The following is a 25,381-nucleotide window of genomic DNA, read 5'->3' on the forward strand; positions in this document are numbered from 1 at the left end:
GAGACTGAGATAAAATTAAAAAGTATAGTATTTTTATTAATATTTTTTATTTATATTTGTATGATTTGATTGGGTACATTTTTAAAAAAATAAAATTTCAAATATAATACACACAATTATATCTTTCAAAATTTTTAAATTTTTACTTTTCAAAATTTATTTTAAATAAAATAAATATGCGTGTCTGATCGGCGAATATATATAATATTTTGTTTATATACTTATATATCTATATATATTAAAAATTTTTTGTTTGGTAATTTCTGAAAAGTGTTTTATTTTTAATAATAATTTTTTATTTTTTATTTTCTTTTCCATTTCCAAATAATTTGTAACTATTATCGTTTTAATTTAGTAAGAGATTTATATCTTCCTTAGAATAAATAGATGGTCTCTTGATAATTAAGCATTTTTAATTTTCTTGATATTTTTTTTCTTAATTTTCTTGACATTTTTTTCTTATATCATAAATCTATTTGACTTGAAATAAAATAGTATTTAGAAACTGGAAAAAAATTAGAACTATATAGGGTTTCAAGAATTTGTGTATTTGAATATATTTCTTTCTCTAATACACTGGGTTTTATACTACTACTGTAACCAAAATGATTATATTATCAATTTAGTTTGAGAGCACTTCATTATATAAAAAAATATTTAAATAAATAAGAAGTAATATTACAAGTAATTTATACGGCAAAATGTAATACAAATTAACCACTTGTATTTATTTTAATATAAAGAAAAATTTATACTTTAATATTGTATAGATAAAAAAATTAAAAGAGTAAACAAAATCAATATGTAACGAGTACAGTCAACTTGCAACGCATGTAATAAAAAAAAAAAAAAAAAAGGACTAATATACTAAAACACAACCAAGATTCACTGTTCACAGGAATAATGTAATGACATTTTTAGCCAGCTCATTTTTTTTATTATTCCTGTTTTACCCTTTTATCTTATCCACTTCCTTCTAGGTTTTCTTTCTCCATCATTATCAAAGTCACTCTCTAAAATCTTTCTGTGCACTTCTGACTATAGCTTCTTGAACTTATTCTCCAAAAATTCTCTCTCAAGCGCGAAAATCGATTTCAACATGTACTTTTCTTTCTTCTTTTGTTTAATTTTTTGATGAAAATTTATACTGACAAGTTGATTGATGCAAAAGTCTGGCTGGATCAAATAATAGTTACACATTATTTTCCTTTATTTTTGTTAATTTTTTTTGAAAAAAAGTTATTTCTGAATTTTTTTTAGGTTTATATATTATTTGGAGATTAATTGTTTATCTGATTGGGAAAATTAGATGGGAAAAATATGAAGAGATATACTTTTTAGGATGACAAAAAGTTTGAAATCAAATTGTTGAAATATATTATTAGCATTTTTGAGGGTTTGGTTCTAAAATTGAAGGTTTCAAAAACCTTTTATTTTTCTATTTTTTTTCCATTGTTTCTTTCTTTCTCTTTTTAGTTGCATTTTGTGTTTAAAGTGAGGTTATGGGAATAGAATTGTTATTTTTTTCAGTTAATGTTCAATAAAGAAATAGACCAAACTTTTGGATTGGACAAGTTCCTGTCTTGAACTTTCTACTTTTACTATTTGTTTGTTTAATTCAACGATTGAGCTCGATTTATGAGAATTATAATGTTACATTTTGCAATTGTGGAGAACAAAGAGCAGAGTTTTCTCTACAATTTGGAGGATAATTGTGTTGCATTAACGGTCTAATAATTTTTTCTTGTTTTACTGTCTTGGTTTTAAATGCTTCATAATGTGCTAAAGGAAGTCATTTTGTGAATTCAAAATGTCAATCTCTTTTTTGCCTGCAACTAAATGGTAAATATATTTGTTTCTATAAAACTCACCTTAATAGGGAATATCAGGATATCTCAAGAATAGCTCTACACTGTGAATTTTCATAAGGATCACGACGTAGTTGAACACAACCTATAGGGATTACAATAGTGTTAAGAATAGCCAACGACAAAAAAACAAGGATTTAAAGCTCTTCAAAACTAAAATATGTATGCTTATTTTGTGTCTAATTAACTTGACGTGGGTCTCGTATAAGTATGGCACAATTCAAGAGGGGGGTGAATTGGATTTTCTAAGAATCAAAATAAAATTTAATTTTTAAAACAAAACTCAGAATTCTAAGTGCAGTGAAAAAATAATGAACTTGTGAAAATAAGTTATTGATTAGAACTACCTCACAATATTCTATTCAGAGAAAATAGAAACAGTTTGCACAGTGCAGCTATTAATTAGAAATGATTCACAATATCTTATTTTAATATTGAAACTGCTTTATGATGGAAAGCAATTGTGATTAGAACTTCCTCATAAAGTTTAGAAAATCATAAGAGACTGTGTGAGAGACAGTTATCAAAATTTGAACTGTTTCACAAAGTTTTGATCAAGTTTAGAAAACTGATTAGAAATCCAAGAAGTGAAATATACTGTAAATAGAATAACCGTTTAGAACTTGATATATTCACTGAGCAGAAGTCCAGAGTTTTAATGTTCAACAAAGATAAGACTTATTTCATATTAGAACATCAAAACATTAACAACTTTAGCATTTCTAAAAATATAAGCAGAAATGTGAGTAAAATATTATCAAGCAAAACTTCCGGAAAATAAAAAGATCAACATAGTGATTTATAGTGGTTCGGCACTAACTCGCCTACATCCACTCCCCAAGACTCATCTTGAGATCCTCAACTATGTTATCTCTTTTCAAGGGTAAGAGACATACCAACAGTACAAGGCAATAGATCAACACCTAGATCTACCCTTTGTCCCACTAGATTTTTCAAAGGTTTTAGTTAACCTCAACCCTTTTTGTTTTTGGCAGAGTACAAAAAGTCAGTTCAAGACATTAGAATCTCTCTTACGGAGAAGGTTGGTTGATAACCTATTTCAGAATAGCTTCTCACCTAAGCTATTACACAAATGTTTATCAAATAAAAACCTATCTACTAAAGATTACAGAATCTAAATAGACAGACAGAAATGCAAATATAAGCACAGGAAAAACAGTTTTTCAGATTAGAAAATCGTTTAGAAAACAGAACTGTTTTTCAAAAGAAGTTGTTTATAAAATTTCTTTTCTCTTTTAAAGATAAAATGCGAAGTATTAAAATGAAAAGAAATAAGGGGGTAGAGAGTAAGTTTTGAGAGATAAAATTTTTTATCAATGAACAAATACTCTTAAAACGAAAACTTTTTTCTCCACGTCTTTCAAAAAACGAAACGCCTTTTTATATAGAGGGCTGTGACTCTCGTTTTTAGAAAGTGAATATCTCTTTCTCAAATCAGAATATTGTCTTTCCTTATTTAAAGGATACGGCAATCTTTGTTACCAAAACTTTTGAGTCAATATTCTATCTTTTTGGTAAGCAAATAAGAGACAATCTCTCTTTCCTTAAGAATAAAGATTTTCAAACGTAAATATTTTGAAAAATCTTTTTCGAAAGATTTATTTACCAAAACAAATTAAAACACAATCTTTTTTCGTTTAAGTAAGAAAAATAAATCAAGATTTTTAGATCTTTAAAAAGTTTGTTTCCGAAAATGAAGTACATAAGATCTTTATTCGATTTATTCTTATTACCAAAATTGCTAGAGACAAAGTCTGTTTGGTTTTGGTAATTTGAATATTTCGAATATTAATAGAGTTCGAAAAACAATTTAAAGTAAATTTAAGGAACGAAAAAGATTTATTTTATAAGAGATATTTTCGAAAAATCACTTTGATGAGAGAAAATTAATTTTTGTGCTTATAGTTGAATGTTCACTCTATCCTACAATGAATCCTAAAAGTCTAACCGCTAGGGTCTTCTAATGTCTTCATAATCCTTAAATTTGTAGGATTTGCCTTGTTTATTTATTACTTTCCATATGTAATCTGCATAGAATATTATTAGCACAAACAATATAATTTAAATTTATTTATTTTGTTTTAATCATCAAAATCTTGAGATTAATATTTGACCCTTGAGCCAACAATCTCCCCCTTTTTGATGATGACAAAACCAATAAATTTAGCAAACATAAAACATGTGCTCCCCCTAAATTTTATGCATAAAAAAATTAAGGTTCTAAGTATGTCATATGATCTATCATGAAGCAAATTTAGAACATGTATTATGCTCCTCCTAAATAGGTGCAGTGACATTATTTATGAAATTTAGAACAAGGAAAAAATCTTAGAAACTGATATTAGAACTAGCAAAAAGAGACAAGACATTCTAAGTTCTAATAATCAGAGCATATTGTCAGAGCATAAAAATAGGACAAAAACTGACATTAGAAATAGAACAGAAATCTTAAGTCTAACCTGCAGAGCATACGTTAGAACAAGAATCTAAGTTTTAAAAGCTAAACAATCAGTTCATCATGTAAAACATATAGCTCATAAAATAGAACAGAAATAACACAGATTAGATACTAGTAGAGTACTAAGGTTGCCACATATTAGCAGAGTACGTACTTAACCATCAAAATATCTTGTGTTCTCCCCCTTTTGGTCATCATACAAAAGGGTATTAGAGCACAAAAAAAATAAACAGAATTCAAACGATATAACCTACAAAGACATAACAAAGCAAAATATATTGTTCATAAAACATAGACAAAATAAAAAAAAAAAATCAGAGGGGTTTGGAGTCAGTTCTAACTTAGAACTGCTGAGATTCTGAGTAGGAGTGGTTTCAGTAGAGCTTTCTGGTCGTTTAGAAGAAGGGTGCAGTGGAGGCTTTCTTCCATGAACTTTATGTTTACCCGTAGTATGCTTTACTTTCTTTGGTTTCTCCGAGGCAGGAGTGTAGGGTGTTTCCTTAACTTTCAGAGTAGCTAGCTTCCTCTTATTAACATCCTTCATTCTTTCCAAGGATTCGATTAGAGACTGATTATGCTCAATCACAGCCTTACATTGTTTTATTGCCTCATCGAGCTCCTTATTATGTTCCTCTATAAGTTCTTTTTCCATTTTGCCTAGCATAGCGTCTCTACTCCTTTGAGCTGATAAAAACTCAGATTCTTTTTCAGTCTTGACCTCAGTTGACCTGTCTTCTTCACTCAATTCCAGTTTCTCTGTTTCAGCATCGCTGGCTTCTTCTACTTTCTTTTCTTTTTCTACCTTTTCAGAATCCTTTTTCTCTTCAGTTTCCTTTTCTTTTTCTTTTTCTGATTCTGCTTCATCCTCAGCTACTATCTCCTTCTCTTTTTCTATCTCTTCCTTTTCTTCTTCTAATTTCTTTTCTTTCTCTTCTTCTTTTAATTTCTCTCTTTTCTTCCTTTTCTACTTCTTCCAACTTAGCTTTTCCTTTCTCTTCTCTTTTCTTCTTTTTCTCAGCTTCTTCTCCTTTTTCTTTCTTCTCTTTCTCTTCTTTTTCCTTTTCTTCATCTCCTTCTTCAACTTTCATTTTCAAAGACCCACTATTTAGCTTTGAACGTTGCAACCATCACTTTCTTTCAAATTAACTTTCAGGAATTCAAACACAGGTGTAACCACCATGCCATAGGGTAGTTTCTTAGGGTTATTCTGCATTTTGTCAAAGATAGTGTGACAGAGGTTGAACGGTTTCTTCTTAACTATGTGCCTCATAATGCACATCTCAACCTGATTCACATATGTAAGTGAAGCACTTTTTGGATAAATATAATGCACAATCAGTTTGTACAACCATTTCATACTATCCGTCAAGTTTGAGCATTCAATAACATCCTGTTTATCTGCAGAACCTTTCTTAACAATTTTCTTCACAAACTCTTCCTTTTTGTATCCACTAACCCTGGAAATATCTTTGATTTTCGTTACCCTAGACCCAGTGTTTGGCAAATTAAAAATCTTGCTCAAGTCAGCATAAGAGAATGCTTTGATTTCTCCCTCAAGTTTTACAGAAATCGATTTTGGCTCACTAACCTTAAGAGAACCATAGAATTCTTTAACCAAAATTTCATAACATGGTCTATTTAGAGATAGAAAATCCATCCCTCCTTGGAACTCAAAGAGTTTCCTAAAGTTGAACTCATCATTCCCGAAAAATTTCCAGTCTATAACATAAGAACGCATGAGAGGATATGGGGACAGAACAGATTTACCATTGTCGCGAGACCCAGTGACTTGTTTCTTTGAAGTTGCAGTCACTGCTTTTTCTTCTTTCGATTCCTCAACAGGCTTCTTTTGTTTCGACTCCTTCTATTCATATTTCTTTGATAGCCTTTTGAGGAGTTGAAATTCTTGTTCAGTTAGGGAGTCAGATGAAGAGGTGAAGCTTGATTCAGCCATTGTTGTGGTTTTGACGCAAAGAGCAATTTAGGGTTTTGTTGCAAGAGAGCAAGAGAGAAGATAGAGCAGTTAATAGAGAGACAAAAACGATTAAGTTAAGAAATAGGTTTTAGGAAAGAAAAATGAAATGAAAATAAAAGACAGTTTTTAGGGAAATTCAAATCGACAAAAGATAAAATAAAATAAAACCGCCAAAACTTAAATATAATAAAGACACAAAACATAGTAAGACAAACACACAAAAGAAAACAAATTGACTATTTTTGAATTTTGTCTAAAGCTAGATTCTGATAATGACATTAGAAAGTCATATCAGAGCAATACGCATTTCTTTTTTTTTTTTTAGACAAAAACGTTTTTCACATACACAGAATAAAGTATTAGAACATAGTAGGTCTTTCTCTTTCAAATATAGAAAGCAATTTAGAACATACTTACAGAGTTCTAAAGTTAAGAGTTTAGAACTAACATACCGAGTTCTCTTCTAATTAAGCAGAATTGACTTTCATTCAAAGGTTTAGTAAAAATATCCGCCAATTGCTTTTCTGTAGGAATGAACTCAATCACTATGTCACCTTTTTGTACATGATCACGTACGAAGTAATGTCTAAGTTCTATGTGCTTGGTTCTGGAATGCTGGACTGGATTTTTAGATAAATTGATGGCGCTTATGTTATCACATTTTATTGGTACTGTTTCTAATTTCAGTCCATAGTCTGCCAATTGTTGCTTGATCCATAGAACTTGTGTAACATAGCTTCGTGCAGCTATGTATTCTGCTTCTGCAGTAGAAAGAGCAACAGATTTTTGTTTCTTGCTAAACCACGATACAAGTGCGCTACCTAGAAACTGGCAAGTTCCAAACGTGCTTTTTCTATCTATTCTACTTCCTGCAAAATCAGAATCACTATACCCAACAAGATCAAATATATCGCCTTTAGAATATCACAGACCCAGATTAGAAGTTCCACAAAAATATTTTAGAATTCTTTTTACAGCAATTAAATGAGATTCTTTGGGACATGATTGAAATCTAGCGCATAGACAAACACTAAAGTGTATGTCTGGTCTGCTTGCCGTTAGATATAGTAAAGAACCAATCATACTTCTAAATAATTTGATATCCACATCCTTACCTTTTTCATCTTTTTCTAATTTAGAGGATGGACTCATTAGTGTACTACATACCTTGGCATTTTCCATTTTGAACCTTTTCAACAATTCTCTAGTAAATTTTTCTTGATTTATGAAAATTCCATTTTCACATTGTTTGATTTGAAGTCCAAGGAAGAAGTTTAATTCTCCCATCATACTCATTTTGAACTCACCCTGCATAATCTTAGAAAATTCCTTATAAAGAAGATTATTAGTAGAGCCAAAGATCAACATAAATTTGTACAACTAGAATGTCATGTGCTTGATTTTTGATAAATAATGTTGTATCAACCTTTCCTCTTGAAAAACCATTTTCTAATAAAACTTACTTAATCTTTCATACCAAGCTCTAGGAGCTTGCTTCAACCCGTAAAGAGCTTTAGTAAGTTTATAAACATGATTAGGTTTATCATAGATTTCAAAACCAGGAGGTTGTTCTACATACACTTCTTCATTTAGAAAACCATTTAGAAAAGCACTTTTTATATCCATTTGATACAACATGAAGTTTTTAAAACATGCAAATGCACAAAGCATTCTAATGGCCTCAAGTCTAGCAATCGGGGCAAAGGTCTCATCAAAATCAATGCCTTCCTCTTGGTTGTACCCTTAAGCCACTAATCTTGCTTTATTTCTCACAAAATTACCTTATTCATCAAGCTTATTTCTAAACACCCATTTTGTTCCACTAACAGAATGGTTTTTAGGTCTAGAAACAAGTTTCCAAACTTGGTTTATCTCAAATTGATTTAGCTCTTCTTGCATAGCAAGGATCCAACTTTCATCATTTTGAGCATCTTCTAAATTTTTAGGTTCTAATTGAGAAATGAAAGCAACATTACCTAAATCCCTTTTATATTGAGCTCTAGTCATTATCCTTTCTGAAGGATTATCCATAATGTCTTCTTGGGGATGATACTTATGGAATCGCCATTCTTTTGGTAATTGAGAATCTTTATTTTCTATTTCTGGCATTTGATTTTCAGCTGTGTTCTGATCTTCATGTTCAACTTCTGGTTCAGCCTAATTATCAATATTTTGCTCACTTTCTGGCTGTTCTAATTGTTCTGATTGTTCATTCTGCTTTTCTTGATTAGAATATATAACATCATCATTTTCTAAAATTCTAGAGGTAGAGTCAGATTCATCAAACACAACATGAATAGATTCTTCTACAACTAGAGTCCTTTTATTAAACACCCTATATGCTTTACTATTACTAGAATATCCCAGAAAAATTCCTTCATAAGATTTAGCTGTGTTCTGATCTTCATGTTCAACTTCTGGTTCAGCCTAATTATCAATATTTTGCTCACTTTCTGGCTGTTCTAATTGTTCTGATTGTTCATTCTGCTTTTCTTGATTAGAATCTATAACATCATCATTTTCTAAAATTCTAGAGGTAGAGTCAGATTCATCAAACACAACATGAATAGATTCTTCTACAACTAGAGTCCTTTTATTAAACACCCTATATGCTTTACTATTACTAGAATATCCCAGAAAAATTCCTTCATAAGATTTAGCATCAAATTTAGCAAGATGATTTTTCTTGTTATCTAGAATAAAACATTTACACCCAAAAATGTGAAAATAACCAATATTTGGTTTTCTACCTTTGTATAGCTCATAAAGAGTTCTTTTAAGTTTAGATCTTACTAAAGCACTGTTTAGAATATAACAGGCAGTATTAACAGCTTCTGCCCAGAAATACTTTGGTAGTTTAGAATCACTCAGCATGGTTCTAGCCATTTCTTGAAGTATTCTATTCTTGCGTTCCACTACTCCTTTTTGTTGAGGTATTCTAGGTGATAAGAAGTTATGGAAGATTCTTAACTCGTTGCAAAAAGCATCGAATTTCTGATTTTCAAATTCTCCTCTATGATCACTTCTAAATGCAGAAATGTTGCATCCTTTCTCATTTTGTATTCTCTTGCAAAGATGAACAAACATGTCATATGACTCATCCTTATTTCTAAGGAAGAGTGTCTAGGTGAATCTAGAGTAATCATCTACAATAACAAATGCATAGAATTTTCCTCCAAGACTAGAAGGAGTAATAGGTCCGAATAAATCAAGGTGTAGCAACTCTAAAGGTCTAGAAGTAGAAACCATGCCCTTAGATTTAAAAGATGTTCTGGTTTGTTTGCCCATCTGACAAGCATCACAAATGTGATCTTTTTCAAATTTCAACTTTGGCAAACCTCGAACCAAATCTTCCTTAGACAGTTTAGAAATAAGGTGCATGATTGCATGTCCAAGTCTTCTATGCCATAACCAACTAGAATTATCAACAGAAACTAAACATATATCCCGGTTATGCATATTAGAGAGATCTACTAGGTATATATTCCCAAACCTTTTTCCAACAAATAAATTTTTATTATCATGCATGTTCTGAACTTCACAATGAGAAGATTCAAAGATCATTCTTCTATTTTTATGAAAAATTTGACTAACACTTAACAAGTTATAATGTAATCCTTCTACTAAGCATACATATTCTATTGAAGGATTAGAACCTACCACACCAATACCAACGATTTTACCGTTTGCTTTGTCTCCAAAGCTTACTGTACCTCCCTTTTTCTTTTCTAATCTGGTGAACTTCTTTCTATCACCAGTCATATGCCTAGAGCAAGCGCTGTCCATGTACCACATTTCTGTTTTCAGCTCGTTCCTTAGGCACACCTGAAAAGATCAGGCAGATTTAGGTACCCAACTCATATTGGGTCCAGGAGGGTTAGTGGTAACAGGTACATTTAGCTTACTATAATTTTTCTTTCTGTTGAGACTATGATGTTCTAAAGTCACAACATTAGAAACAACATTTTTCTTTTTAGAAACATGATTCAGATTAGAAATGCCATCATAGCTAGAACTTGTCTTTTCTTTAGAAAACGATTTTGAAATTGATTTTAGAATTCTAATCTCAGTTTTTAAAGATTCATTTTCAGAATTCAGATTTTTACATTTTTCTCTAAGATGTTTCAGATTTTTCAGAAAATTTATTGTTACAATCTTTAAGATCTTTGATCTCTATGTAACTTCTTGATAAAAAGCATCTTTCAAATGATTACATTTAGTTTTTAATTTTTTGAAATCCTTTTTTAGAATTTTATGCTTTCTAATGAGTTTTTCAAATTCATTGCAAAGATTATTGTAAGTATTTAGAAGATCATTTCTGATTCAGGTTCAGAAATACTTACAGCGCTTTCTTCATGCTTCTGGACCATTGCATCTGTTTCATTGATTTTAACTTTCTGTGGTGAAGTCAGGGTACTAATTTCTTTGGAGTCAGAATCGATAGTAGCCATCAGACAAAATTTGCTATTTCTTCTTGGTCACTTTGGCTTTCAAAATTAGAATCATCTGAATCACTCCGAGCAGCTACAAATGCTTGCTTCAGCTTCTCTTTCTTTGACTTCTTTTTCAATTTAGGATAATTGGGTTTGATATGTCTTGGTTTGTTGCATTCATAACAAACCACTTCAGAAGGTTCTTTCTTAGGTAAGTTGCTATTTTTAGGTGGAAAGTTCTTTTTGATAAACTTTTTCGGTGGCCTTCCACTCTTCTATAGAACTTCTTGAATCTTTTAGCAACAAGTGCTAAATCATCACTATCAAGATCGGAAGAACTTTCTTCACTAGAAACTACTTTCAAAGCTAGTCCTTTCTTTTTCTTATCTTCTACAGTCAAAGAAGATTTCATTTCTTCTGAAACAAGAGCTCCTATAAGGTAATCATAAGTAACGGGAGTCTCTTTGTAATTCATAACAATTCCTATAGAATCCCATTTTTTAGGTAGAATTCTAAGGATTTTCTTAACAAGCCCATCTTCTGAAATTTCCTTTCCGAGAGTTCTCAAAGGATTGACTATATTAGTAAATCTAGAATTTAACTCCGCAATAGTTTCTTCTTCCCTCATACTAAACATTTCATATTCTCTCCAAAGGATATTTATTCTAGATTCTTTCACTCTATCTGTACCCTCATAAGTAACTCTAAGTTTTTTCTAAACTTTTGTTGCAGATTTACATGCAGACACTTTGTTATATTCTGTTGCATCTAAAGCACAATGAAGAATATTAATAGCTTTTGTATTTATAGAAATATCATTCCAGTCAGCACTGTATATTCTTCTTCTGATTTTCTAAACCTCTCATTTTCTACAATTTTCATAGGAATACGAGGACCAGAAATGACATTCCTCCAGCAGTTTATATCAACTGATTTTATGAAATTTTTCATTCTAATTTTCCAATAATATAACAATTTGAAAATAATTTTACAATTAAAATTACATTATTATTATTGTTATTTTATTATAAAACTAGGCGAAGCCCCGCACATTACGCGAATTATTTTATTTATTGTATATTGTCCTTTGTTTTGAAAATACTTTTATTTATAGCTCTAGACTAAATGAATAATAAAAATAAGATAAAAATAAATTTAAACTAAGCTTGTTTAAATTTTCAAATTTTCAAATTTTTATTTATACATCACAATTATTTTACAAAGTAAAATGATACGTATTAATTACTATTTAATTTTTAGAAACTCAATATATTTTATCAAATTATAATTTGTTATTGATGCAAATATAACATTTCAAATTAATTTATAAAATTCTGTGAATATTATGTAAGTAGATAATGTAAATTTTATTTAGATATCTTAAGTGATCTTATAAAAAAAAAAGAAAAAAGAATTGAAAATTAAATTATAGAAATAGATAATTATTAGATATAAAATTTAAATTTAAATGATAAATATTATTTTAAATATAAATGATAAATATTATTTTAAATATAAATGCTAAATTTATTTTTAATTTATTAGATGTTATCTTATAAATTTTTTATTTTTTAAATGTATTTATCGAATTTAATGATTTTTTCCTTTAATTAAATCAATTGTGTAAATGTTTACTTACTTGAATAGTAAAAGATTTCTATAATCTCCCATCCTAGCAAACAAAATAAATTACAAAATAATAATAATAATAATAATAATAATAATAATAATAATATAATAATAATAACAATAACTACACAACAAATTCAAAAAATTACTACAACAAATATTCAATATTATATAATTGATTGTACAAAGATCAAAAATAAAAAAAAATTATTTTTCTAAAAAAAATATCTAATAAGTTATGGAAATAATCAGTTTCAATTAATATCAATCCTATTTATCTCTTCATTTTCTCTGCTTTTTTGCCTCAATCTCAACTTTTTCCTGGATAGGTATTATTTATTTCATATTATAATAACATCAAATATAATAAAAAGCATAAATTTTTTGTCATATTATATAATTCTTTATTTATTTCCGAAAAAGTTAAAAAAATTGAAAAAGAGAAAGAAAGAAAAGTAAGACCAAAGAATTGACATTACGTCGATATCGTATTACCTCAAGTGAAGAAGAGGCAGGATTAAAGTTGTTGTTATCGTCCTTTTACAATTAATAATAATAATAATAATAATATATCAAAATAAAAAACAAATAAATAAAAATTTGAGAGCACAATCAAAATCCAAAAAATTGAAATCAAAATAATAAAAAAAAGAAACAATTGTGAAGAAGATCATTAAAATTGAGAGGTATATATAGAGATATGTATATAGAAATAGATAAGAAAAAAAATTGAAAAGTTTTAAATTTTTAAATTCAACAAATCAAAAAGTTTTAGAGTTTTAGTTATTCAAACTTTTATATATATATATATATATATATATATGATAAAGAATTATAAAAAAATGTAGAAAATTCCTTAAAAAAAAAAAGGAAAAAGGAAATGCTCAAAGGAGAATATGCCAAGTCAGCTGTTTTACAAAATTTTTTGCTTCAAGATTATATATATAGATTGTGCGTCTATAATTTTATAAATAATTCATTAAAATAAAAATAAGAAATATTTATTTATTTACTTTATTTATAAAGTGGCATGAATTATGTTATGGAGCTATATTTTGATATTTGATAAATTCTGCTTAATTTTGTGATAAGTAATTTCAAATTAAAAGTCAAAAATTATGTTCAAAGTTAAAAATCTGGTTGAATCGAGTCGATCCGATCCAACCATGACCTAGTAATGCACTGGTTCGATATCCATAGGGTGTAACTCAGGGGCTTTTGATAATGCTCTCCATAAAATTATTTCTCAATTTAATGTCATTTTAAAACTATTTACCAATTTAATATTTGTCTTGACATGAAGAGATAGTGTTGCACTGAAACCACCAATTGAGTTGGTGGTTTCATTTCAATAGAAAAAGTAACCCGTACTAACAAGCAATGAGCAAAAAGCAGCTATATGAATAAATGATAATTTTTATTTTGTATTGAGACCACAAATTCAATTAGTAGTTTTCAATACAAAATGAAAATTTTAAGTTGTCAATTTGCTTTTTCACTAAACCACATAAAACGTTTGGTGGTTTTACTTCAACTATGGGATGTGACCACTAGTCAGCAAAAACTATTTACCAGTTTAATGTTTGTCCTGACATGGAGAGATAGTATTGCACTGAAACCGCCAATTGAGTTGGTGATTTCTTTTCAATAGAAAAAGTAACTCGTACTGATAAATAGTGAGTAAAAAGTAGTTATATGAATAAACAATAATTTTTATTTTGTATTAAGACCACCAATTCAATTGGTAGTTTCAATACAAAATGAAAATTTTAAGTTATCAATTTACTTTTTCACTAAAACACATAATACTTTTGGTGGTTATACTACAATTATAGGATGTGACCACTAGTCAGCAAAAAAGTACACAGAAAAATAGTAATTTGTCAAGAGTTCACAAAATTAGTTAGTGGTTTCAATCAAAAAAATATTTATTCACTCGAAATATTTTTTCACCAAAAGCACACATACAATCTGGTGATTTTGGTGCAATACATTTGACATGTGCAACGAACTAGACATTGGATTTCATTTCGAGGTGCAAAAGTTGGAGCTATGGTAATTTTCGATATTTTTTTTATCTTATCTTATAATTTCTTAACCTAATCGAATAATAAATTTTACTTTTATTTTTGTAATATTCTTTTAATACAGGTAGATGGGCTCAAACATACATATCATAGTTCAACATCACCAACAAATAGAAATCCATCATTCCGTCAAAGATTATTTAGTCTATTCGGTGCAATGAATGAAGAAATTCGTAACGAAACTCATCCTATGCTTCAAGCTGTCCCTTCATCTATAGAGTTTCCTTGTGTTCAAACACTACAGAGTCAAAAGAGACGTGAAATGACATCTAGATGTATTCCAGTTGAAGACTCGCCAGTAGACGATATACCTCAAGCCCCTCTCCCTATGATATATAACTATTATGAAGGTTATCACACTAATATGCCCAGCACACCATCTTCTGCACCACAACCTAAGTGGAGTGTACCATCTGCAGCATTAGAAATACCACTGAATATTCATTACACTCCGATGATGGCAATCCAGCAAACACATATTTCTTTCTCCGAAATAGGAGAGGCAACATCATTTTAATATATAATACCTACTTTCAATACTTTTACGATGTCTTTCGGCACACGTGATGGATCTAAATCTCATGCTAGGCATTCATTGATTTCTTTGAGATGATGATGGTACCCGAGCAACAGACTCATTTGACATTTTCTAGCCCACAACAACTATTTATGAATATGGTTCAAGCTCCTTACATGAGTGTTGATATAAATATTAAGCATAGAGAAGAATATCAAGGTATTAGAGAAGATACACTATGCCGAAATCCACGTTGTAATAGGAGGCCTTCAAGGTGTGGTATAAGAGGACATGTAAGTAGACATTAATATGATTAATTTTCTATGTATTAGTTATTAAGACATTTTTAACATCATAACAGTTGAACTCGAAACACTTTATTACTCTCGGTAATTTTTAACTGTGTAAGGAAACTTATGTTGTTATTACTTAACTTAAAATAATTGTGAACCAAAACCGCCAGATTATATGTATGTTTTGGTGAAAAAATATTTTGAGTGACTAAATATTTTTTTATTGAAACCACTAATTAATCTGGTGGACTTTTAACAAAAAAACTATTTTTCCATGTACTTTTTACTAACTAGTGGTCACATCCTACAGTTGCACTAAAACACACCACCAAATGAATTGTGTGTTTTAGTGAAAAAGGCAAATTGACAACTTAAAATTTTTATTTTTTATTGAAACCACTAATCCAATTGGTGGTCTTAATACAAAATAAAAATTATTATTTATTCATACGACTACTTTTTGCTGACTGCTTATTAATACGAGTTACTTTTTTTATTGCACTGAAACCACCAACTCAATTGATGGTTTTAGTGCAGCACTCTCTCTCCATGTCAAAAGAAACGTTAGATTGGTAAATAGTTTTGAAATGACATTAGATTGGAAAATAGTTTTCTGAAAAATATTATTTTAATTAAAAGCCTGTAACTCTTGGATGGTATGGTGTAGAATGACTATCATTCTGATTCCATTCCAAAATATTTTAAAATTTAAATTTCATTCGATTTCATTTCAAAGATCTTTTGAAATTTAAAATTTCATTTCCACACCGTTCCACTGAAGTTATATTTCAGATTTAGTAGTTTTAAATTTTTTAATCATAAATATAAATCTAACCTACTATAATATATTGTAAGAAGTAAATTTTTAAATGTAATCAAAAAATAACCACCATATTTTTATATATACATACTAAAAGCATAATTAAATTTATAAAAAATAATAAATTAATATCACATATAACTAAAAACTTCAATTCAAAATATTTAACCTTATCTATGTATGGATAGTAGGTATACTTCATCCTTAACATTTTATAATAATAATAATATTATCAAATGAATAAAAAGATTATACTATTAATATTAAGATATTTCAATATATATAGTGACCTATAAAAAAGGGCTAAGGGCTAAAATCCAAAATATGTATATATTATACGTCCATGCATACTAAAAGATTTCAAACCATATAGTCTAATTTAAGAATTGAAAGGTACCCATGAACTTTGAGTTATCTGTATCATTATCCATATAAAATTTCACTACTCATATTCATTCCAAACCTATTTAAATACCTCTTTAAGTATTAGTATTCGAATTGTTTGAAAATTTTTACTATTCTTATTCGATCTAAACTTGTTTAAAGTACCTTTTAAATGGTTAGATATACACAAATTTTAAACTATTCAAACTCAAAATTATTTAAAATACATCTTTTACTAATAAATGGATAGAGTATTCAAGGGCAATCATAATCAAACCCATTTAAATAATGAGTGATGTGTAGCGGGTACCTAGAGACCTATATTTATATCATATCCATATTCATTGCAGGTGGTAATTTTACTATTCGTAATCATCCTAAACTCATTTATAATTACTAATAATCTCATTAAACGGATCAAAGTGGAGCGGGTACCCTAAGGTATCCGTCCCGCTTCCATCCCAGTCTAATAAAAAATAAGATATTATAACTAAAAATATAATTTCCAATAAAAAAGAATATGATTATTCAAAAATTTTCCATTTTAAGCATCCGTGTCAATTTATGTCTCAATCTCACTTGATAATCTTGATAAATCAAAGCATTAAAAAAAATGATGAATGTTAAAATTTTATGTATTTAAAATATTTTATTATTAAAATATATAATTAAAAATTAAAAAATATAAAATAAAAATTCAGTACGGTGGATTGAAATATGAAATTTCTTTTTTTTTTTTTTTCATTTCTTATTTCATATACCAATAGTTTAAAAAATTCATTTTATTTTATATTTTATATCCGAAATTTCATTCCAAAATTTGATTTGAATCGAAGTATTTCAATCCAAGTTAAGCCCTCTAAATATTCAGTCGGATTAAAAAAAATATAAAAAATACTGAAATAGTGCTCTAAAATAAAGAACACTTGATAACGACCTACCAAGCATTGGATACTTTGACCGTCCCCACCCAATTTATTGGCTTTTCCGGCCCCACGTTGTCTTTGGACTTTTTTTTTAATATTAATAAATAAATCTAAAAAGCAAACAACAGAATATAAACTATAAAACAGCTGTCCGTCGTGTTCAAAACGCAACGGCTCAACCTCACTAAATTAAACTATTATTCTCTCTGTTTTTTCTGTTTTTTTTTTTTTCAATGCAGAGGCAATCTCTAGGCTCACCAGTTACGAAGCTTCACAGCCATGGAGGAGCAGCTACAGACGATAGTCTAATGCCAGATTCTCTTTCATTCCCTGACTATGACGATGATGACGACGAACACCGAAAAGCTGCAAAACCCCGCCGATTCTCAATGTCGTCGTCGTCTTTATCCTCATCCTCGACTTCAAAACCTGAGAAACTCGTTCACTTTATACCAGTTCTCACATTCCTCTGCTTTCTCATTCTTTACCTTGTCTCTCACAGTCCCTCTCAATCAGGTAAACTCCGAAATTGACGTTAGCGATTGCGATCTCTTGTCCCGATTCTTACTGTTTGTTTTGTACTTTATATGCAGATTTGGCTCAGTTTCATGGATTCAAGCGATCCACTAAGCTTATAGGTATAATGCAGTTTGAATTTCCTTAAATTAGGAAAAGAAAGATCATTCGAATTACTTATTTTGGTTGATTTTGTTCGTAGATTCAACTCAGATTAGTGACGTTAGTGGATTTAGCGAGCTCCGAAGAGCTGATAGTTTGGCGATTCGAAGCCTGAGGAACTTGCGAGAAATCGCCGACAAACGCGCCTCCCCGAAATCTCGGTCTAACAGAAAAATCGCCGATTTCTAAACGGCGGCTATCTTCATCGCCAGTGCAATATCGTTTGTATATTTTTTTTGTTTTTAATTTTTCGCACCTGTACATAATATTTGCAGAAATTTTTGATTCGGTTTGCGAGTGAAACGATATATCGGTTCATTTTGGTTGGTTTACGTTATATTCACCAAGTGAGGAGACGCTCTTTCACCACTTTAAAGATGCTATAAGTGCTAGAATGCGCTGATATGATTAGGGCGTAAGGTAGTAGTTTCGTATTCGAATTTGCTAGCGTGCGCCAACTGTAGTCTGAATGGACTCCAGCTGGATAATGGACTTAGGTTTTGGGAATGCCAGCTGGAATTCGCAGTCGACAGTGGTAGTGTGTAGAGTGTATGAAAGGTAACAGGTGGTACTCGCAGAATCCATGACTACGTAGCTTTGTTTCATTGATTAGTTAGAACAAAAATTTAAAATAAAACAACCGCGTAATTGTTTTTTAATTTAATTAATTAATTAATTGTTAACGTACCGTGTCAGGACAATTGTAAAACATTTTTTTTGTCATTCTGTTCCATCATGTGGTTTATTTTTTTATTATTAACCCATCAATGATAAGAGATTGAAGAGGCTTATCAATGTCGCTGGTGGGGCCGGCACGATTCATTCAGTACTACTCGCGCGATTCAATTCCGTTGATTTTTAAATTGTTATGTAAATTTTAGTTTTTATAGAAAGAAATAGAAAATTTTTTGTCTTGGTTTAGTTTTATAAAATTTCAAAAAGTCAAAGAAAAATAAAAAATAAATTGAATTCATTTAATTCAAATTGATTCAGTTTGTTTTATATATAACTTCATTCAATTTAATTCCATTCCTTTAGAAAAAGTCAATTTATTCTTTCTAAAATATTTCAATTTATTTAGTTTATATCAGATAGCTCCTATGATATCAAACACTACTTGAAAAGAAAAGTTGTATGTTTAGGGATTTATTACTAGAGTTTCTTCTTCTTCTTCTTCTTCTTCTTCTTTTTTTTTTTTTTTTTTTTTTTTTTTTTTTTTTTGAGAATCATGGTTGTATATATAGATAAGGGTCAGCATTCGGTTAATCCGAATCAATCTAAACCGGATTTCATAAATTCATTATCTAATCCAAACCATATTGAAAGTAACCGAACTCAATAATGTGCGATTTTATTACAAAAAAACTACAACCGTCTGAATAACTGGATTAGTATTTTCAGTTGGTTAATCCAAACCGACTATGAGAAATATTCGAATTCAAAATTTTTCGATATATGTCTCCAAATATTTTCAGTTTGCACTCTTAAAATAATTATATATATATGCTTATAAATTTATAGACAATTGTATAGAATAAAATAATAAATAATAAAATTAATTAATTAATCCAACAAGTCACAAGTGTCCAAATAAAAATTACAAAGGCAGCCATATCTAAATTTCAACTATCCAAACAACATTAATACCAATTAAGCATGACATTCTGTTACTAAGCCTCTGCAAGTCTACACACGTTTCACTTATGAGCTCAAGACCAAGTAGCCATGCATTGAACTCCTAAACTAACTACCATACAGAGTTAGCTCATTCAACTATTTCAGTTTCTTTATGCATCCAGTTATTTCTTTTTGTGATTCCTGCTTTGTAGGAGGGAGTTCCTCTACTTAGAAGTGTTGCTCCTTTGATGTAGGAGGTAGTTATGCCTCACTTCTGTATTTAAACAAGAACATCAATGAGAACAGGGGGCTTCAAAAATCATTCAAGTCTTTGAGCACCTTAGTCTCAAGAGGTTCCAGGTTCCCTCTTTAGAGCCTGAACTACAGTCACTATAGGTCGTAAAAGAAAACCCTCAACCCAGCCATTCAAACACCATCCACACCCTTAACCCACAGATCCATAACCAGATTGTAACCCGGGACCATAACAAATTGGTATCAAAGCCAGGTTATGGTTAAATCTGTTCAAGACTAGCTTACCAAACTTTTCAATTTACTCTTATCCGAGCAGCATGCCAATCAGACCCGTAATGAGAAGGTTGAACAACTTCATGCCAAATTGGATGCCATGTCTTTTGACTTGGAATCCACAGAGAAGGGGTTGACTTCTTGAAGTGCTAAAAGTTAACCAAAAACATGGAGAGATAAGGGAAATCCTGGTGCAACAGTTTTTGAAAATTCTGGAGGAAACTCGGTTATACGAAAATTCACAAAATTTGACTTCCCTCGCTTCAATGGGCTGGAAGACCCTTTGGGTTGGATTAGCTGGTGTCAGCACTTTTTCCAGCATCAATCGACACCTGAGGAAGAAAAAGTGAGCTTAGCCTCTTATCACTTAAAGGGAATTGCTCAACAACTGTTAGATGACATTCTTGATCCGACTTGGGAAGAATTTACACATCAATGCAATCTTCGCTTTGGTCCACCAATCTGCAGCAATAAATTGGGGGAATTAGCGAAACTGAAGCAAATAGGCTCAGTGGCGGAATATCAGAACAGATTTAAAATTCTGGTGTCTCGTGCTGGTGTCCTTACACAACACTAGAAGGTTCAGCTTTATCTTAGCGGACTGCAAGATTTTATCACTGTGGAAGTGGAACTTCATCAACCCAAGGACTTGGTGAATCCAATGAGCATGTCCAGGCTGTATGAACGTAAACTGTTCTCACGTTCCTCAGCCGCTAGGGACAATCGGCGCTCCACTTTTATTCTAGAACTCCGTCCGAACCGTTCAGTGAAACGATTGACTAGAGAGGAGATGGATGAAAGGCGAAAGAAGGAGTTATGTTTTAACTATGATGAGCCGTTTGTTTGCAGTCATCAGTGTAAAAAATTATTCGGGGTTGATTTAGAAGAAACGGAAGATGTAGGTGAAACACTTTCAGATGAGCACGATCTAGAACTACCACCTGAGATTTCATTACATGCTATTACTGGAATTCAAAACCCTCAATCCATGCGATTGTTGGGCAGCTGGAATGGCGGCCAGATTTTAGTTCCAATTGACTCTGGCAGTACTCACAGCTTTGTGTCTACATCAAAGGTAGTTGAATTGAATGCTGAAGTGAATGAGAAGAATGGGCTTGAAAGTTAATGTTGCTAATGGGGAACAAATCAGCAGCCCAGGTATCTGTAAGGGGATGCCGATTCTGCTGGAATCTAATTCCTTTTTTGTGGATTTATTTGTTCTACCGCTAACTGATTTTGATGTGGTTTTAGGGGTTAATTGGCTTTGCACATTGGGACCCATTCTTTGGAATTTTGCTGTCATGAGTATGTCTTTTTTTCAATAGGGATATTTGATAGAATTGCGAGGCATAAACTCTTCACATTTTATAGACCAGCCTGAACTTAAAGCTATACAAAAAGCCACTGACACAGACACTCAACTGTAGAAATTATTGGTTGAATTTGCTTCCTTATTGAGTTCTCCAATCGGGCTGCATGTGATCACCGAATTCCCTTGGAACCAGGAGCAAGGCTAGTTGTGGTTCGGCCATATAGATATCCATAGGGACAGAAAGATGAAATTGAGAGATAGTGTGCTGCCATGTTGCAACATGGCATAATTCGCCCTAGTCGTTCTCCTTTCTCTTCTCCAGTGATCTTAATTCCAAAGGCAGACGGTTCTTGGAATTTATGTGTTGATTACAGAGAATTAAATGCCAAAACCATCAAAGATAAGTTCCCTATTCCGGTAATCGATGAGTTCTTAGAAGAGTTAGGAAGAGCCAAATTCTTCATAAAACTGGATTTTTATCCGGATACTACTAGGTTGCCATGCATTCTTTGGATATTGAGAAAACTGCATTCCGAACACATCACAGTCACTTTGAGTTTTTGGTGATGCCATTTGGACTCTCCAACACCCCTTCAACCTTCCAGGCCTTAATGAATGAGGTATTTTAGGCTTACTTGAGAAAATTTGTCCTAGTTTTCTTTGACGATATTTTGGTTTTCAGTGAAACATGGGTAGAACATCTTCACCATTTGCATCTATTGTTCCAGTTGTTGACGCAGAATAAATTATTCCTCAAACACTCCAAGTGTACTTTTGCTTAGACTCAAGTTTATTATTTAGGTCACATCATTTCGCAAGATGGAGTGCAGGTGGACCAGTCCAAGATTTCAGCAATCATGAAGTAGCCCAAGCCTAACACTATTCATGGCTTAACGGGATTTTTAGGGCTAACGGGTTATTACCGAAAGTTTATGCAGAACTATGGCATCATAGCCGCTCCTCTCACGGCTATGTTACGAAAGAATTCTTTTCGCTGGACTGAGGAGGCTATTACTGCTTTTGAAAGATTGAAATGACTATGGCGACAACTCCAATCTTGATTCTACTAGATTTTGAGCTAACATTTATTATTGAATGTGATGTTCAGATACAGGAATTGGAGCAGTTCTATTGCAGCAAAATAAACCGGTGGCTTATTATAGTCGATCAATGGCCTTACGACATCAAAGCCTTCCAGCATATGAAAAAGAGTTGATTGGCTTAGTTAAAGCTATTAAACACTGACATTCATATCTTTGGGTCGCGAATTCATTGTCCGAACAGACCACTACACCTTGAAGTTTCTGTTGGAACAACGTTCTCTCTCATCTCCTCAACAACATTAGGTCAGTAAACTTATGGCTTTTTGTTTTACAGTTGAACACAAAGTTGGTAAACACAATACTGTTGTTGATGCTTTGTCCCCATGAGATGCCGATCAATCTATTCTCATGGCAATTTCTAAGACACAATTAAGTCTGTTTGATGAAATCCAGAGAGAACAACGTGATTTTGAGGAGGTCCAGCAACTAATCTCTGCAATCAATAATGGCACAGCAATAAATAAGTGGAGTTTTAAGCAGGGGTTACTATTTAACAACAATAGAGTTTATCTTCCCCAAAATTTTCCATCCATTCAAATTGTGGTTAGTGCTCTCCATAACCAGGGTCATGAAGGTTATCAAAAAGCGTTGTACAGAATTACTCGGGACTTTTATTGGCAAGGATTAAAGCAAAGTGTGCGGGATTTTGTTCGACCTTGTGATACCTGTCAACGGCACAAAATAGAAGCACTCTAGCCAGCAGGTCTCCTTCAGACTCTCCCAATTCCAACTCAAGTTTGGGCTGATATTTCCATTGACTTCATAGAGGGAATTCCTACTTCTAGAGGGAAGAATGTGCTGCTGGTGGTCATCGATAGATTTTCAAAATATAGCCATTTTGTTGCTCTATCTCATCCATATACAGCTGTAAGTGTTGCTCGATCCTTCTTTGACAACATTTTTAAATTACATGGGTTGCCGGAGACTATGGTTAGTGACCGAGATGTAACTTTCACTAGTTCAATTTGGAAGGAGTTATTCCATTTGTGTGGTACCAAATTGTGTTTCAGTTCAGCTTATCATCCACAGTCGAATGGCCAGATGGAGGTCGTTAACCGTACCATTGGAATGTGTCTTCGTTGTTTCGCAAGTGCTCAAGCACACAAGTGGATTGATTGGCTATCTTGGGCTGAATTCTACTACAATACAAGCTACCATTCCGCTCTCAAGTTTACTCCTTTTGAAATAGTGTATGGCTGTCCTCCTCCTCGGTTGCTTTCAAATCTGTCGGGTAGCTTTTCCATTGAGGCTATGGACACTGCTCTTAAAACCAGGGATGAGATGCTGCACTTGCTTCGATAAAACCTGCAGCGAGCACAACAAAAAATGAAGCACAGTTATGACCAATCTCACCGTCACTTGGAATTTCAGGTTGGTGATAAGGTTCTGTTTTGTCTACAACCTTACTGTCAGAGTTCAGTTGCTAAAAGACGAAGTCAGAAACTTTCAGCCAAGTTTTATGGACCCTTTGTGATACTTTAGCGAATCGGTTCCATGACTTATAACCTAGACGTACCTGCAAACTCAAAGTTACATCCCATTTTCCATGTTTCCACCCTCAAGCGTTGTCATGAAGGATAAGATTCTTGTACTCTAGTGCTGCCACCAACTGCACCAGATGTTCCTTTTTAACCTCTGGCTATTTTAGATTAGTGTGTTAAGGGCGGACAACTTGAGATTTTAGTCCATTGGTGTAATTCTTCTCTAGCAGATGCTTCATGGGAGAATGCTCAAGATTTTTCAATCAGGTATCTTGAATTTGTGCTTGAGGACAATCGCCCTTTGGGGACAGGCAGTAATGTTACAAAGCCTCTGCAAGTCTACACACGTTTCACTCATGGGCTTAAGACCAAACAGCCATGCATTAAACTCTTAAACTAACTGCCATAGGGAGTTAGCTCATTCAACTATTTCAGTTTCTTTATGCATTCAGTTATTTCTTTTTGTGATTCCTGTTTTGTTAGAGGGAGTTCCTCCACTTTCTTTTCATGTTCCTAGTTGAGAAGGGTGTTCCTGCACTTAGAAGTATTGCTCCTCTGATGTATGAGGTAGTTATGTCTCACTTCTGTATTTAAATACGAACATCAATGAGAATAGGGGGCTTCAAAAATCATTCAAGTTTTTGAGCACTTTAGTCTCAAGAGGTTCCAGGTTCCCTCTTTAAAGCTTGAACTACAGTCACCATAAGTCGTAAAAAGAAAACCCTCAACCCAACCACTCAAACACCATCCACACCCTTAACCCACAGACCCATAACCAGATCCGTAACCTGGGACCATAACACGTTCTTTGTCAATATCTCAAAAGTTATGCCATGTTGTTGTCACCTATCACAAAAACTATATAAATACAATTTGCACTCTTGGTTTTATTTTAATATGGGTAAAAATGCAACATTTTGACAAAAAAACTGAGATAATATATATAAGTAATATGGGTAAAAATGCAACATTTTGACAAAAAAAATCTGAGATAATATATAATATATCTTGAGTACTAATCTGGTTAATTTGGATTAACTTAATTTTTTTTTTTTAGACAAATCGCACCTGAAAAACCAAATTAATATTTGTAACTAACCGATCCAAATCAAAACTAATTTATTGGCAGCTGAGCCAAACCAAATTACTCGGTTCGGTTTGGATTTTTGGTTATATCCGTGAATTGCTCACCCCTATATATAGGGTCTTTCACTTGGACTCCTAATTATGATTCATTAAGAAAATATATAC

General features: G+C 31.6%; 1 protein-coding gene and 1 pseudogene across 1 annotated transcript; both read left to right on the top strand.

Annotated features, from left to right (window-relative positions):
- The first annotated feature begins 17,558 nt into the window (after window positions 1-17,558).
- On the top strand, window positions 17,559-18,407 carry LOC149492700 (uncharacterized). Its single transcript, XM_089716006.1, has 3 exons — window positions 17,559-17,927; window positions 18,005-18,049; window positions 18,130-18,407. Exons 1-3 carry the CDS (start codon window positions 17,645-17,647, stop codon window positions 18,276-18,278), a joined length of 477 nt encoding a protein of 158 aa, XP_089572132.1. The 5' UTR covers window positions 17,559-17,644; the 3' UTR covers window positions 18,279-18,407.
- Window positions 18,408-18,576: 169 nt separating this feature from the next.
- Window positions 18,577-23,951, top strand: LOC149492701 (uncharacterized; annotated as a pseudogene).
- Window positions 23,952-25,381: the final 1,430 nt, after the last annotated feature.

The sequence above is a fragment of the Jatropha curcas genome, chromosome 11, assembly GCF_041381405.1.
Source record: "Jatropha curcas cultivar XTBG-Jc1 chromosome 11, XTBG_Jcur_1.0, whole genome shotgun sequence".
NCBI lineage: Eukaryota > Viridiplantae > Streptophyta > Magnoliopsida > Malpighiales > Euphorbiaceae > Jatropha > Jatropha curcas.